Source organism: Psammomys obesus, unplaced genomic scaffold (genome assembly GCF_907164565.1).
Source record: "Psammomys obesus unplaced genomic scaffold, mPsaObe1.curated_primary_1811, whole genome shotgun sequence".
Lineage (NCBI taxonomy): Eukaryota > Metazoa > Chordata > Mammalia > Rodentia > Muridae > Psammomys > Psammomys obesus.
In genome coordinates, this window is record NW_026592666.1 from 11,844,253 (window position 1) to 11,860,054 (window position 15,802).

The window sequence follows — 15,802 nt, forward strand, 5'->3', positions numbered from 1 at the left end:
CCTGAGAAAGTTCATTTTCTCCTCTCACCACTGAAACATTGAAAACAAAATGACTTGTTGCATTTTAAATGTGTTATAAATTTTGAACATGGAAATTTAAAGCCCATTGAAGTCTGATTATCCTGTAGGTAATTATCCAGTAAAGACCTAACTAAGGACAAATCTGTCACTTAACTGAATGATTAGTTCACTTAAGAAAGTAGTAGCTGAGCCTGGAGATGGTGGCACATGCCATTAATCCCAGTACTCAGGAGGCAGAGGCCAGCCTAGTCTACAGACCGTGTTCCATAGCAGCCAGGACTGTTATACAGAGAAACCTTGTCCCCAAAAATAAACAGCTCTCTCTGACATGAACGCAGTGGCTGCTCTTTGATAACCTCCCCCCTAATGGGGGAGCAGCCTTACCAGGCCACAGAGGAAGACAATGCAGCCAGTCCTGATGAGACCTGATAGGCTAGAGTCAGAGGGAAGGGGAGGAGGACTTCCCCTATCAGTGGACTTGGAGAGGGGTATGGGAGGAGATAAGGGAGGGGGCAACAGCTGGGATACAAAGTGAATAAATTGTAATAAATAAATAAATAAAATGGAAAAAACTAAAAAACAAAATGTAGTAGCTGTAGGTCAGATGAAGTGATATCTATATAACATTCGATATATTAGGAAGGATAGTTGCTTTCCTGTTGTAAAAGTGAAAATGTCCCCAAAGCCAGATGTTTGGGGAGCAGAAGTTGTGTCATACCATAGGGAAATACTATGTTATGTCTGCTGGTGTATACAGATTTCTAGCTATCTCAGTGGATGCTATTGTGAGTGTATAGTATAGACATTCCAATGTTTGTTCATTTTTTTCTTCTTTTGAACCCCAGGGTTTTATACGAATTAGCTGCTGCCAATACTGTAAAGTAGAATTTCACATCAACTGCTGGAAAAAGCTAAAAGCAACAACTTTTAATGATAAAATTGACAAGGTAAGGCATAAGGTTACATTTTTGTATTGTTTGTATATTGATTTTTTTTTTTCCTCTGAAAAAAAATTGGAGTCTTTAGCAAATGTGTATTTTCTTCCTGGGCATTGTAGTCAGAATTAGAAGGTTTTTCATTACACTAATAACAAGGAACGAAAGCAGTGACTATAAAGCCAATTACTTAATTGTGCATTTTGATCATTGTGATCAAAAGTAAATGTATAAATGTTTAGTGTTAGCATACAGTATTGTTCTCCAGAGATTGTCCATTTAGTCACCAGTCTCAAAATCTGCTTTCTACCAAAATTTAAGAAACCAATTTAAGAACCAAGTTGTCTACTTGTCCAGTTTTATTTAGTTTCCAGATTCTAAATATGCTCCACAGATCTTTCAGTCTCTCTGTCTTGCAATGAGAAATTTATCTCTTGATATATCTATGATTATGTATTATATATATTAAAAGTTTATAATATAATATAATATACAATTATATATTAAATATTAAAACATATTTATACTATTTTATATCATATACTTTTATTATATTATTTATTTTATTATTGTATGTTTATATTATATATTATTTATTTATAATATAAAATAACAAATATAACATTTTATATTATAAAATATGTTATAAAATATGTATTTATATATGTTATATATTTATGTTATAAATATATAAGTAATACATATAAAATTATAATATATAAAAGTATTTAATATATTATGAATATACATTAATGTATCATTATATTACTATAACTATAGTATCTAATTATATATTAAATATAATATTAAAGTTTATAATATATAATATGGTTTATATATAGTTTATATTTTATTATATTTATATATATATATATATATTAAAAGTTTTCAGCAGTTGATCAGGGTTGAGTGATGGCAGCTCTGTTCTGTGTGCCATATTCTCTGTTTCTGAACGCAAGTTGAAGAATGGCCTCTCCTGGAAAATGTTCCTGTATCAGAAGGGAACTGTCGTGGCCATTCCCTGAAGGGACTGAGCTGCTGTTGAGACGTTTCACGTCATGTAGGCTCACTTTGCGTTGACCAAAGGTGGTCGCGTGGTCAGAACCACACTCAGAAAGTACACTCTTTGTATGATAATTCAGGGCTTGTTGAGGGAAGCTTTATAATATATTTTATCAATTCTCTGTGCCTATAATGATGTACATAGACCTAATCTTCTTCTTTTAAATCTAAAAGGATTTTCTACAAGGACTTTGTCTCACCCCTGACTGTGAGGGAATCATTTCTAAGATTATCATCTTCAGCAGTGGTGGACAAGTTAAGTGTGAAGTAAGTACCAAAGAGAAGCTTCATGAAACTGAGAGAATTGTACACCGTTTGTAAACATGGCTTGGGTGTGTAGAGTTGTGTTGTGTGGTCTTGGAGAACGCAGGGTAGTTCCAGTACACACTGCAGTGAGGCATTCTGGCTCACTGATGTGGGAGGAGCAGTTTACATTTCAGTTGTATTGGTTTTGCTCTTTGGTTGTATTTTTTCTTAAGCTCCTCAAACTTTTAGGTATTGGTGGGGGTGTGGGCTTTTAGAGAAGCAGGGAGAGGGCCTTAGATTATTTTAAACTTTGCAGCCTAGGAATGACAGCAGTAAGTAGCTTAATAACATTTATTTATTGGATTCTCTGCTTGTTTGTAATGTTTTAAAAACTTCTTCCTAAAGTGTTAGGGACTCTGCTCCTCTTTTCAGTGAGTTATTCTGTGAAAGTGTTCGGGGCTCTGTGGTGTCAGAGTATTCCACTTCTGCCATTAACGGTGACTGTGCTTCCGAGATGCTCGTTACTCATGCTTTTGTTCTTGTGTCATGGTAGGATGAGAGGAGCATTGATGTCTGTGTTTTATTTAAAGTTCGAACACAAGGTCATAAAGGAAAAGGCTCCTTCAAGACCTGTTCTGAAGCAGAAATGTTCCAGGTAAGGCTTTTAACAGCAAGCAGAAGTCTTTTGATGTCTTACAGAATATGAGTATAGTAAATACATTTCTAAATTAGGCTGTGTTTTAAAGTTGTGCACATAAAAATAATTGTAGTCCTTTTTTTCTTTTCTTTCTGGTCGTGCTTCTGCTCATTATAAAGAGTGAGTCTTCTCTCTCTTATTTCTACCATTTGTGACCAAGAGAAAGCAAAAGATGAACAAAATTGTTAGTGGGAAAATTTTCACTATAAGCATATCAACCAAATTATCATGCTGTAGGGCATTATTGGTTCACACATGGATTTGCAGATCACTCTTTTTTTTTCCCTTTGTGCTGTGCAGTAGTCTGTGCACCTGGACACGGCATCTGTGTGGTTCCCTGCTGTGTGCCCTTAGCTAGACATAAGTCATTTGTTGCGGTGCTTGCTCTCATGGAATAAGTTCCTGATTTTGACTGAATTGATGTCATAGATCAGTCGGTTTGGGGTTGAGCAGAGGTTATAGGACAGGTTCTGATTTTTAGAAGTTGTCTCCACCTATTGGTGTAGACTGTTTCTGTACTGGACAAAGACAACAGCTTGTAACAAAATAAATTGTCACTAATTGGAAGTTTCTATCAGCCTAGAGAAATTAAGACTGAAAGAAGAAAAAAAATTGAAGAGAAAGATCCAGAAACAAGAAGCAAAAAAATTAGCACAAGAACGAATGCAAGAGGACTTAAAAGAAAGTAATTTACCCAGAATTGAAGAGCCAGAAGGTACGTGGAAGTGCAAGCCATGAGGATAGTGTTTACCTGCTTAAAAGAACGAATGTGGGTGTTCATTTTATGTGGCATCATGTGACTTTTTACTGACTCCAGTATCACTTTCAGTTAGTGTAAGAACCAGGTTTTCCTTAGATCTCAATGCTGCCTCTTCTAACAGGTAGATGTGGTAGCAGGAGGTTGCTGTGACCTTGAGGTCATCCTGGAATACATAGCAAGCAAGACTGTGTCCCAAAAAGGCAAAAGCTACAACCACATACAGCCTTCTGTTTTTCTAGACAAGGAGGTTGGTATAGAGCACCCTTAGTGTTAAATAAAGCAAAACCCCAAGACACTTACTCTCCGCAAGCCTCTTAACCAGTGACGGCAGCGCCCCTGAGCTGCTGCTGTCTTGTCTGACAGGGCGCTGTGAGCTGTGCTAACGGATCTAAGTCCCTGCCTTGTGAACGCGCTTACGTTATGTGGAATAGTGCAAAACAGTGTTGCGTTCCGACAGATTAGAGGCTGCCCAGTTGACGCTCGTGCTCTCATTACCTGAGCAGCATGGAAATTGTCTCGCAGGCGATTTACGATGTCTGTGAGCATGCTCGTGCTAGCTCACATATTCATTTTCAGTTGTAAGTTGAAGTAACACTTCCCCGTTTTCTGTTGTATGTTCCTTATATGAAATATTTTTTATTTACTGTTTGACCTTTCATCTGTCTGCCTGGTATTTGGAAAATGCCTCAAAGTAAATCAAAATTACCTTTCATACTGAAGTTTTTTCAGCAAATGTATTAACTTTGCATGCTTTCAGACAAACCATATTGCATCTAAAGTTTAGTTTGTGAGGCCAGGGTAGAATATTTGAGAGAAGAAAGCTTATTTTAGAGGAAATAAGGTTTTTGATGCTGTTACGTTAGTGATGTGAAAAAGATACCATAAGGTACTTGTTTGGGGTTCTGGTGCTGTGGCTGGAACCAGGAGCCTGCTAAGCGCAGTGAGCAGAGCTGAGCCTAGCCCTCTTCTGCCTTGTATTTTGAGGTCGTTTCACTCTGCTCATGTTGACCTTGGCTGCCCATTCAGAACTTAGAGCAAGTGGACCTTGAACTTGTGATCTTCCTGCCTTGGCCTCCCAAATAGCTCTTTTCTCAATTTTTGGCTTTCCTGCCAAACTTTGAACTTTCTGCTTTTCAGGGTTCCTATTAAAGTGCGTATTTCAAAGAAGTTTTTGAGTTGTTTGTGTAAATAAAACCAGAAATCAGCATGTTACCTGGTAGAGGAGATACCATGATCACAAGATGGTTTTTCCATGGCACTGTGGACATGCTGGCTCCTACAGGGTCCCCAGATGCATGACACTTGACTGCAGAATTTGTGCTCATGGGGAACTGTGTTCATATTCTCTGTATAGAAATTAAGAAAAGAAGAAAGAAAGCAGCCGTGCTTTATGTTACTGTGTATGCTACATCGTCTCCTTCCAAGTTTGTATAACTGCAAGTAGTCCTACTTGACCTTTAACCTTTGTTATTTTCCTTAGAAACTGTAGACACTGCTCAGAGCTGTCAGTTTCTTGATGACAGAATCCTGCAGTGCATAAAGCAGAACGCCGACAGGATTAAAGCTGGAGTATTGAACACTTCTCCGCTTCTCAAAGAGCTGCTCTCCTGGAAGGTCCTGAGCACAGAAGACTACACAGCGTGTTTCTCCAGCAAGAATTTCCTCCGTGAAGCTGTGGACTATGTTATCCAGCACTTGGTCCAAGAAAAGAGCAGAGTGCAGACACGAATATTTCTGCATGTTTTGAGTGAACTTAAAGAGGTAGATCCCAAGTTGGCTCCCTGGATCCAGAGACTTAACAGTTTTGGTATGTACCTTTAAATTCTAGAGCACTGTTGTTTAAAGGAAAGGCAAATGCAGGTCTCTGAATCCTTTTTACTTTTCTGTCTTATTACTAATGATGTCTTAATTGCTGTCTACATTTGGCTATAGATTCCTATATGGCTAAAGATTCCAGACACACAGGCAGGCACACAGGTGTTTTTAGGTTATTCTACGGATAGGTTATAATACACTTTTCACACTTTTCAAAGTGTGAAAACAAAGGAAAGGTCAGTCCATGTGGTGATTCATACCTAATGATGCTGAACTGTTAGTGATTGTGTAAACTAAGTCACATCTAGATGTAAACCAGTGCCATTTGCTGTCAGTGCAGTGGCTGCGGGGATTTGTTTTTCCGTTTTGGTTTTCGATTTTTTGAGACAGGGTTTCTCTTTGTGACCTTAGCTGTCCTGAACTCACTTTGTAGACCAGGCTGGTCTGGAACTCACAGAAATCCGCCTGCCTCTGCCTCACGAGTGCTGGGATTACAGGTGTGCACTATCATGCCTGGCTGGCTGCCAGGATTTGTCAAGTTCAGCTTCTGTAAGGAGAAAACCAAAAACTTCAGATTCTGTGGAGAAAAGTTACAAGGGGCCAGCAGATGGGGCTGTTGTACCCCGCGGGGCTGGACCTGGCTGTCGTGAATGGCAGGATCACTCAGCTGCTTTCATTCTGTTCTCACATTGCTGGTTGAAGGAAACTGCTCCCTGACATGCACATTGTGGAGGCTGTGGTTGTCTAACCCGGATGAGGGTGCTCTTGGCACTCAAGAGAGCAGCATGATGGGGATGGAAGCTGGTGTGGCACCATGGTGCCTCAGTGAGCAGCTGCTGAGAAAGACTAGGAAGGGAGCCGTATAAGAAGGAACAGCACTGTGCAACTCAGCCAAGTAAGATGACACAAGCTTGGCAGAGGTAGAGAACTCTGGGTAGATCTTTGGTTCACGTGGTGTTCTGTAGAGGGTAGACCCAGGAGCTGGAGAAGCAGTTTGTCCGTGCAATGCACAGGGGCAGGAGGACCGTCAGTACTCGCTGAGCTGTGTTACTTGAGGCTGGCAGTTACTCACCAGTAAGAGAGTTTACATCCTTTTGATGTAGTCTGTGTTTATTCTGAAGACAAGAAGATACACTGTCCAAAGTTGTAAAAGGAGTTTACGCTTTTATTCTAAACCTGAATTAAAACACATTTATTTACTTAATAAAGGAAATAATTTTCAGTTGATGAGATTTTACCTTTTTCTCACAGAAGTCCATATAGTGGAATCACTTTGTGTGTATTTAATTTAGAAGCCAGTGTGTTTGATCAGTGAAAGGGGGGAGGGTATAGGCTGCCAGAGAGAGAGAACATTAGCATTGGGTAAGTATTAATGTTTGAATTAATACTTGTATTAATAATGTTTCTAAGTATTAACATTCCTTGTGGAGTACTGATTTGATCAGAGACCAGCTAGGGAATGTCAGTCCATTTCTTTCTTTCTTCCTTTCTTTTTCTTTTTTTTTTTTAAGTTTATTTTATGCATATGAGAGCTCCATCTGCACGTACATCTGCATGCCAGCAGAGGGCACCAGATCTCACTATAGATGGTTGGGAGCCACCATGTGGTTGCTGGGACTTGAACTCAGCAACCTGGAAGAGCAGCCAGTGCTCTTAACCTCTGAGCCATTTCTCTAGCCCCCGTGATTTCTTTTTTTTTTTTTTTTTTTTTTTTTTTAAAGGTTAGTTTATTTTATGTGTGAAGGTGTCAGAATCCTTGGAATTGGTGGTACAGACAGTTGTGAGCTGCCATTTATTTGGAAGAGCAGACAGCGCTCTTAACCACTGAGCCATCTCTTCAGCGCCGCCGCTGTGCCTCCTCCCCCCTCCCCCACCCCATGATTTCTTCACTGGCAGTTCTCCTCCTGAACTTCTCATTGAAGGTGTAGTTTTGTCGCCATGGATTCTGATATTTCAAGATGCCGATTTCTCGAGCCACATGACTTCTACAAGCTAAGTATTTGGTCCGGAGGAATCAGCTGTCCAGGATAATTGTAAGGAGTGCTCACTTGCTGATTTGACACCTAGGCCTATGCTAAGGGTGCCTTTGAGGCATGAAGGGAATTTCGATTTGCTCTTGGGGCTGTTAGGAGGGACAAGGCTTCCTTTTCACAGTGTGGGGAGCATGGGGTTGCCCCATGCTGTGAAGATAAGAAACAGTGGTTGGAAGTGTTAGAGGGAGGACCCTGTCTCACATAGCTCTCCTCAAGGCATTTGGACAGATTCATGCATCACTGGTGGCACTGATTGCTACAGAATGTACTTAGGGAAACCTTGTAAAATCTTGGCAATTTAATTAGGAATGGAAATGAAGAATTAGTGGAAAGTGATGTTATGTTTTTAAGGAAATTTAGTGGTATGTTTTAATGATAGAGCCGTTCGGCTGACCTTCCCCAACAACTAATGGAGAATTATTATTATTGTCTCCTCAGCGTTAAATCTGATTTGTGACATGAATTATAGTTTTGATTAATATATCAAGTGTTTAAATGTTTTCTCTGAAGACATCAGCAGACTGCACATAGAACTATTTCCAAAAGATGCTGTGGTTGGAGACTTTGCTGAAGGAAGTACTTTGGCTTCTGTGCTTTGGTTCTGTTGCAGGCTTAGATGCCACAGGACCGTTTTTTACTCGATACGGAGCATCTCTCAAGGAGCTTGATTTTAGCGTCTTGACTTTCCTCTGGAATGAGAAATACGGTCATAAGCTGGGTTCTATAGAAGGAAAGCCTCTTGATTTCTTCTGCGAGCCGGCATCAGCAACCGAAGCACGCTGTCTGATCTGGCTGCTGGAAACGCACAGGGACAGGTTCCCAGCCCTGCACAGCGCGCTGGATGACTTCTTTGATGTAATGGGTATGTGAAGCCAGTCCAGATGTGCATATGGTTAACATTATGGGTGGGGAAACCTGTGGGGACCCAGTTTATTTTAATACTCAGTGACAGAAGCAGTCATCTTTTTATGCTCTGCTGGTGCTTTCTTGTCGGTCGAGTGCGGTGTGGTTGAGAGACCTATAGTGAAAGGAAACGGGAAGAAAGATGAGGACTTCCAAGAGAGGAGGTCCCAGCCTCTGATTCTTCCTCCGAGAGGAAATCTGTGGGATAGGGTTAGTCTGAGGAGCACTGCAGGTGTGGCTGTACAGTCAGGCTGGTGTGTGTGGAACTTAGAGAAGACGGTGGGAGGAAATGACATACAGGTAGGTTTGGCAGAGTAAGCCAGATAGCGGATAATTTACTTGGCTTCTCTTGGACTTTTTTTTCCCCACCATTATAATGAAATGATTTGATCTGTGTGATTTTGTTTTACTTCAAAATTCTAAATTAATGTTAGCTTGTTATCTTCCATCAACGTCATCCTGTGTTAAGTGCTTCATTCTCCACTTTCCCTTAGCACCAAAGTCTATATATGATGAGGCATGGGCTTTCCGACTCCATGATCCCTGTTTTTAAGGGCACATAGGAGGTCTGGCCCTGTAGCCCTGTCATAGGTCAGAAAGTTTGGTGCAGTGTGAGAAGCTGCTTCTGTTCAGTGTCTAGAAAAGGGCATCCCTTCCAAATTGAAAGAGAGGCCGTACTTAACAGCCTGAACATGGCTCATGCTGTCCCTCTGGATGTCACTTCTTGTTTCCCATTCACTTCAAGCCTAACACACGTGTCCTGCTTTTTCTGGAGCCCTTCCTAGTCCACCTCAGGGTTCTTCCCAAAGACTTTACTACTCCTTCAGTTCACTGCTGCTCTGTCTCACTGTGTCTTATCTGTAACCCTGAGTTACAGGGGCTTTGTTTGTTTGTTTGTTTGGTAGCAGAACATGAACTCACTGGCACCAGGTACCTCTGTAGCTCACCTCCTGGCATGGATGGTACTGGGAGGCTCTCAGAGTGTGCTGACTGCTTCTCTGCAGTTGATTTCTCATTTAGTCAGTTACTTTGCCCATGATTTCTAAACTAAACTGTCAGTACCAGGTGAAGAAAGAGCACAGGTTTTTATAAAACCCAGGTTGGTTTTATAAGGCTTCAATATATGACTAAAAAGTACAGACAATTGAGTCACCTCACAGAGATTCCTGTTCTTCCCCCCTGCAGATAGCCGATGTACCATATTAAGGAAACAGGACAGTGATGAAATGCCGGTAAGTCCTTGGATCTTAGGTATACATATATATTAAAATATACATATTAAATATGTTTTTATTTATTAATAATTACCAATAGTAATAATAATACTATTTATTTGTTGAATATATATTTAAATATATTTGTGTGTGTGTGTGTGTGTGTGTGTGTGTGTGTGTGTGTGTGTGTGTACACGTTAGCCAAAAAGCAGAGGGGGAAGCCAGGCCAGCGCTTATCTGCCCCACAGGTAATGTGCTAGATCAAAACAGAAGCTTTACCATTGGACAGACCGAAAATGTATTCAGTTGGTAGAGGTGCCCAGGATGCACAAAGCCCTGAGTTGCAAGCCTAGCAGTGCATAATTGTCTGCGGTGGCAGAGGCCTGTAATTCCAGTACTCAGGAGCGGAAACAGGAGGACAGATGTTACGAGCGTCCTCAGCTGTGTAGTGAATTCAGGGCGAGGCTAGGCCCCATGAGACCTTGTCGAGACAGTGTTCGTAAGGTTTCAAGTTAATAAATGTTCATTTTAGAGGAATGGCGGAGTTCTTGAGTCAAGAAAGATGATAATGTTGTGTTCTAGAATGAGCGCAACGAAATTTTCTCCTAGGAGCCCCTGTTGGTTTACACTGAGATCCTGTGCGGTTCCTTTATGCTCTCCAGCAAGTTAGGGCGTGTGTGCCAGTGCTGAGCATCAGCTCTCCTGGAAGCGTGTCTTCCACTTGCGGTTGACGCCTGGCCAGATGTGCTCCAGTCACTGCCTGCCCAGGGTTTGGTGCCCTCGGCAGTGAAAGGAGCGTCTCAAGTGCTGTCACTGTGCGCAGCATTACCTAAAAGTCTCCTGGTTCATTTGAAAGAGCGTAAGCCCTGTTGGAGTTGAGGTTAGAATGTGGGGACAGTTTCAGTCGTAAACGTGAGGTGTCGTTAAGCTTTTCTCAGCAGTACTTGGATTGATGCACTTCCTGTATGACTGTCTTAGACACTGGGTATTTAATGTGTGACTAGTTAGGAAAATGAATGTGGTTGTTTTTGTTGAGATGTATGATTCTGCTGTATGAGGACTCATTGATGTTCTTTTTCATGTTTTTTAGTTTGGTTGTATCAAGGTAAAAAACAAAGGCAAGAAAAAGAAGCCAAAAGATTCAAAGGTGAGGAATACCTTCGTGGCTATTCTTCAGTCTCCATAACTGCCCTGAACATGGAAGTAAGAAAGAAACAGCTCTTGGGACATCCTGAAACATCTTGTGAATTGACTTTTTAGACTTTGGAGATCCTTGGGCACTCCTTTTAATCTTTATTGCCCTTTATTTTTTAGATACTTCTGGGTGACCACATACAAGACTCCATGAAGGGAAGTAGAGTAGAGAAGGCCCTGGGGGCAGGCAGGCCTGGGTTTCTGTCTCGGCTCTTCAGCACCTGTATAAACAGCCTGGTGCAGGTGGCTCCCTGAACCTTGGGAAACACCTGTGCTCTATTCGCACACACACACCCATGTGCTTGGGCACCTACAAAAACCCATACGACACATACACCACAGAATTCATGCACTCACGAGAAAATGTCAGTGGCATATAGCTAGTGCACATGTAATATATCTCCTCACTGAGTTTCATGAGCAAATAAGGAAGAAAGTTTGTTTTTATAGTGCTCAGAACTTCTGTGACAGTTATTTCTGTTCAGAGATTTATCCAAAATAGTCAAAAGTGATGAATTCCAGTCATCCTAATGACCTTAGGATTGCCGGGATCTTTTCCTTCTTTTCACTTCAGCTCCAAACCCAGGCGACAAAGAGCGTTATTGTAAGTGTTGAGAGTGGGACAGGGTAAGAGAGACTGAGCAAGTGCTAGAAACGGGTGCAGGCAGCTTTGGGAGTTCCCGCACAACTTGCCTTTGCCTCTTTGAGGAATGAAAGTTTTAATCGCATTAAGTTACAGTTACATTTGCTTTTTTTTTTTTTTTTAGAGCATTAGAAACTACCCTAAGTTTTAATTTCCACCTATTTCTGGCTGTTGAAGTTTCCATTTATAAGAACTTGGGAGTCTTTTTTGTTTTGTTTTGTTTTGTTTTGTTTTTAGTGTTGACAGTTGGCAAGCTTGTTTATGTAAATTCTCGCTAATTTCAGTGGGTTTTTTCCTACCACAGAATTCGAGTACTATACTGTCATTTTTAACGTAGAATATTTTTGTCATTTATGGTAAAATCTTACCATTTTTAGATTAGACTATCACTGTCCCTGTGCTCTCTTTTAAACCAGCCAATGTTAGTGGGGTCTGGAGCAGCATCAGTAGCAGCAAGTCCTGACACCACCACTCCAGAAGACCAGAAGTAAGTATGAGTTAGGACAGTTTCCTCCTTGTAACTCAGGTGTGTCCTCCCTCCTTTCCTTATCATATCTTAGAAATAGGAATCTGTTATGATAACCCATCTTGAGTTAATGGCATGGCTATTAGAATTACAGCCTTCAGAATTCATACAGGCAGAAGTAAGGGAAGGAGAAACTAGAGTAATAAAAATACGTGATAGGAATATGTGAAAATGTCACAGTCTGTGGCCGTGGTTTGTAAAGCGCTTTCTTTGTGCATAAACATGGAGGCATTTTGTTAAGTGGGGGAATTCTTTTCATTTGGACCAATGGGAACCTGTCTAAGTCTACGTGGACTGTTGGACTGTCAAGACAAGATACCCTAAAATGAAGCACTTAAAAACTACAGAAATCTGCGCTGGATGGGTGGCTCGGAAGTTGAGAGCACTTTGTTGTTGCCTTTGCGGAGGACCTGGGTTCGGTTCCCAGCGCCCACATGGTGGCTCACAACTCTCCACACTCCAGTTGTGCGGGATCTGAAGCCCTCTTCTCAATAGGCACACATACTGTACACGTACATTTGCAGGAACAACATTCAGAGCTGGGTGCCCTGATGCACGTCTGTAATCCCAGCTTTTTGGGGGCAGAGGCAGGCAGATCGTTGTAACTTTTGAGAACAGCCTGGGCTACAAAGCGAGTCCAGGACAGCCAGGGCTACACAGAGAAACCCTCAAAAAAACAAAACAAAAGAAAAAAGCAGAATTTTTTGAAAGTAATAGACCGCACATTGCATAGCAAACAGACAGTGGAGTATTCCCCACAGTTCTGGAGCCTGAAGTCCACCGTCAGAGAGGCCGCCGCTTCCTGGTGCATCATGGATAGCACTGTCTTACCGTGCTCCCACATGATGGAGGAGTACAGTAGCCTTACATTATTTCCTAAAGTTCATACAAACACAGATCCTCAGTTGTACATCTTCATGACCCGATCACTACCAAAAGCCCCTCATCCTAATACTATCAAATTGGTGATTAAGTTCCAGCATAAGAATTTGGGGCTGGCAGGTGTCACACACAGTTAGATCATAGCATGTCCTCTACTGAAATTGACATGTGTCAGTTTCTGTTCTAGGGCTCTAGAATAGAGCGGATTTAATCCATGCATCTGCCACAGGACAGGTACTGTTACTGTGTCCATACAGAATGGAGTGACTTGCCCAAGATAAAAAGCTGGCAAGTAACAGACCCAGTATTTCAACCATGCATTTTAGTTTTGTAGTGCACACTTAAACCATCGTCTTTTTAGAGTGGTAGAATCTAAACTAGCATCTTAACCTAAATGCCCCTGCAAAGAAAGAAGAGATATTCTGTTAGTGATACATGCTTTTTTTTCCCACAAAGCAGCAGAGTTCTTGTATTAACAACATGGCTTTAAGACTTGTTAGAGCTGGCCAGGAGTGATGGTGCACACCTTTAATTCCAGGCTTTGGGAGGCAGAGGTAGGCAGAGTTCAAGGTCAGCCTGGTTTACAATAGTAAGTAACAGCAGGAACAACATTGAGAGCTGGGTGCCCTGATGCACGCCTGTAATCCCAGCTTTTTCCAGGGCTGCACATAGAAACCTATCTTGAAAGATAAATGAATTAAATAAATGAATAATAAAATTTAAAGAGCGTTGTTAAAGTCATGTGTTAGCTCATACCTCAGCAGTGCTTAGAAGACTGATCCAGGATTGTCAAAAGCTTGAAGACAGTCTGGACTGCAGAGTAAGATCCTGTCCCAAGAATGAAAAGATTCTGATAAAAATACTTCAGTCTGTGCTGAAATATGCTGTAACCAGAACTGTCCTTGGCCTCCAGGGCCATAGTGTTCTGCCAGGTCTGTTTCTGCAGTTCTGTTGCTTACCAGCTTTCTTCCCTCAGTACCTCTGTTCTTTGCAGCGGCCGTTTGAGGCTCAGGCTCTGGCCCTGGGGGAGCAGATGAGGAAAGCCTGGGCGTTTCTCTGTGACTAGACCTTCCCCTGAGCCTGTCTCCTGTAGCACCCATTTTAAAGAAATGTTTTTATTAATAGCTTTAATTTTCTTAGCCTCCCTTAAATGAATAGGGTTGTAACTTTAAATCTACATTTGTCTCTAACTTTTCAGTAAGTTATAAATAAAGCAACGTTGACTTTTGCCCATTTATTTTTTTCTGTTTTAAGACAGTTTTTTTTTTCCCTATAGTTCTGGCTGTCCTGGAACTTGCTGTGTACACTTTAATATTTTTGAACTCTCAGAGATTCTCCTGCCTCTGCCTCTTGAGTGCCAAGATTAAAGGTGTGTCCCACCATGCCCGCCCTTGATTTTTCAATATGGCATTTGAAAAAAAATTGTGCTCTTTCTAAATAGAAGTGCTTACTCGGAATATAGGATGTAGTGTTTCTTCACTATGATTATAGGGTTTTTAGAGTTTTATTTATTTGTTGTGTCAGCATTTTCCCTTCTGATGTCTGTGTAGCACTGGTGCTTGCAGCAATCAGAGAAGGCCCTCAGGTCCCCTGGACCTGGAGTTATGGATGCTTATAAATCACCGTGTAGGTACAGGGAATTGGGTCCTTTGCATCATCAACAAATGCTCTGAACTACTGCGCCAACTCTCCAGCCTGTTAATTGTAGCTTTTCTGTATTAAATTTTCCTGTTACAGGTTTTTGTAGTACAGAACTGAGATTATTAATTTTATTTTATTTAGTTTTATTTTAATTGCTTATATATTTTCCCCTGAGCTCTAAGATCTTCACCTGCAATTAAATATTCCTTCCCAAAAGTTTATCTATAAAATTGTTTTAACCCAGCAGGCGCAATTCAGATTCTGCAGGCCCATTTGCAGTGCCTGACCACCTTCGGCAAGATGTGGAAGAATTTGAAGCTCTCTATGACCAGCACAACAGCGAGTATGTCGTCCGCAATAAGAAGCTGTGGGACATTAACCCCAAACAGAAGTGTTCGACTCTGTATGAGTAAGTAGCTCTGCGTTCCCACAGCTTCCTCAGGGGACTCCCAAGTCAAGATCACAGCTGTTTGATCCGTGTCTCTTATATTTATTAAAGTGCTACCATTTGGCTCACAGCCTCTGGGGAATACATGTTCAGAACCTTTGCCTTGTATTTCACAAAGTTTATTAAGGGTTTTCATTACCAAGTTTAGAGTCCAGATCATAATTTGTCAGTTTTAGCTCCGTATATTGATACTTTAAGCCAGGCTTTCTGCTATGGTGCAGGGTTTTTGAGACAGCATTTCGCTGAGGAACGCAGCTGCCTTAACCTTGCAGCCCTCCAGCCTTAGCCTCTGAGAAACAGGACCTCAAGTGTGTATGTGGTCCTCTTTCAGTCAACATCGGATTCTAAGTACTCAGTTAATACAGACACTATGGCTGTTGTATCCTGTCCTCAGGTTGATGGTTTCTCTGCCACCTCACAACGGCAGTGACAAGTTACACAGCTTGGGAAAGGGTTGCCCTTTTTTGAAAAAAAAAAAAAAAAAAAGGATCCCTGAGCTTCACAGAGATTGTTCCGTGAAAAAAAAAAAAAAATACTCCTTATAAAACACATTAAAACAGGTCCTGGGTGACAAGTGTTTGGGGTAGCAGCACTGGCAGAAGAAGTGCTGCAGTGAGTGGTTAAGTTTGCGTCTGCATTTGTCTGCAGAAGCAGGTGTGCAGAAAGTGATTCTCCTGCCGTTAAGGAGCTGCTTTAAAGCTACTCTTGCGAGTCCTCCTTGTCGCACTAGTTTACCGGGAAAGCCTCCGTGCAGCGTTTTGTTCCTGAAAAAGCTTTCTTAG

At 41.3% G+C, this 15,802-nt stretch overlaps 1 protein-coding gene across 1 annotated transcript in view; it reads left to right on the forward strand.

Annotated features, from left to right (window-relative positions):
- Window positions 1-951: 951 nt before the first annotated feature.
- Window positions 952-15,802, forward strand: part of Ttc3 (tetratricopeptide repeat domain 3) — a 39,606-nt gene continuing 24,755 nt past the window's right edge. The window contains exons 1-9 of the mRNA XM_055614781.1: window positions 952-968; window positions 2,193-2,285; window positions 3,540-3,676; window positions 5,202-5,528; window positions 8,180-8,431; window positions 9,658-9,704; window positions 10,777-10,833; window positions 11,940-12,010; window positions 14,817-14,981. Coding sequence (XP_055470756.1) covers window positions 952-968; window positions 2,193-2,285; window positions 3,540-3,676; window positions 5,202-5,528; window positions 8,180-8,431; window positions 9,658-9,704; window positions 10,777-10,833; window positions 11,940-12,010; window positions 14,817-14,981 — 1,166 coding nt within the window. The remainder of the gene's footprint in view (window positions 969-2,192; window positions 2,286-3,539; window positions 3,677-5,201; window positions 5,529-8,179; window positions 8,432-9,657; window positions 9,705-10,776; window positions 10,834-11,939; window positions 12,011-14,816; window positions 14,982-15,802) is intronic.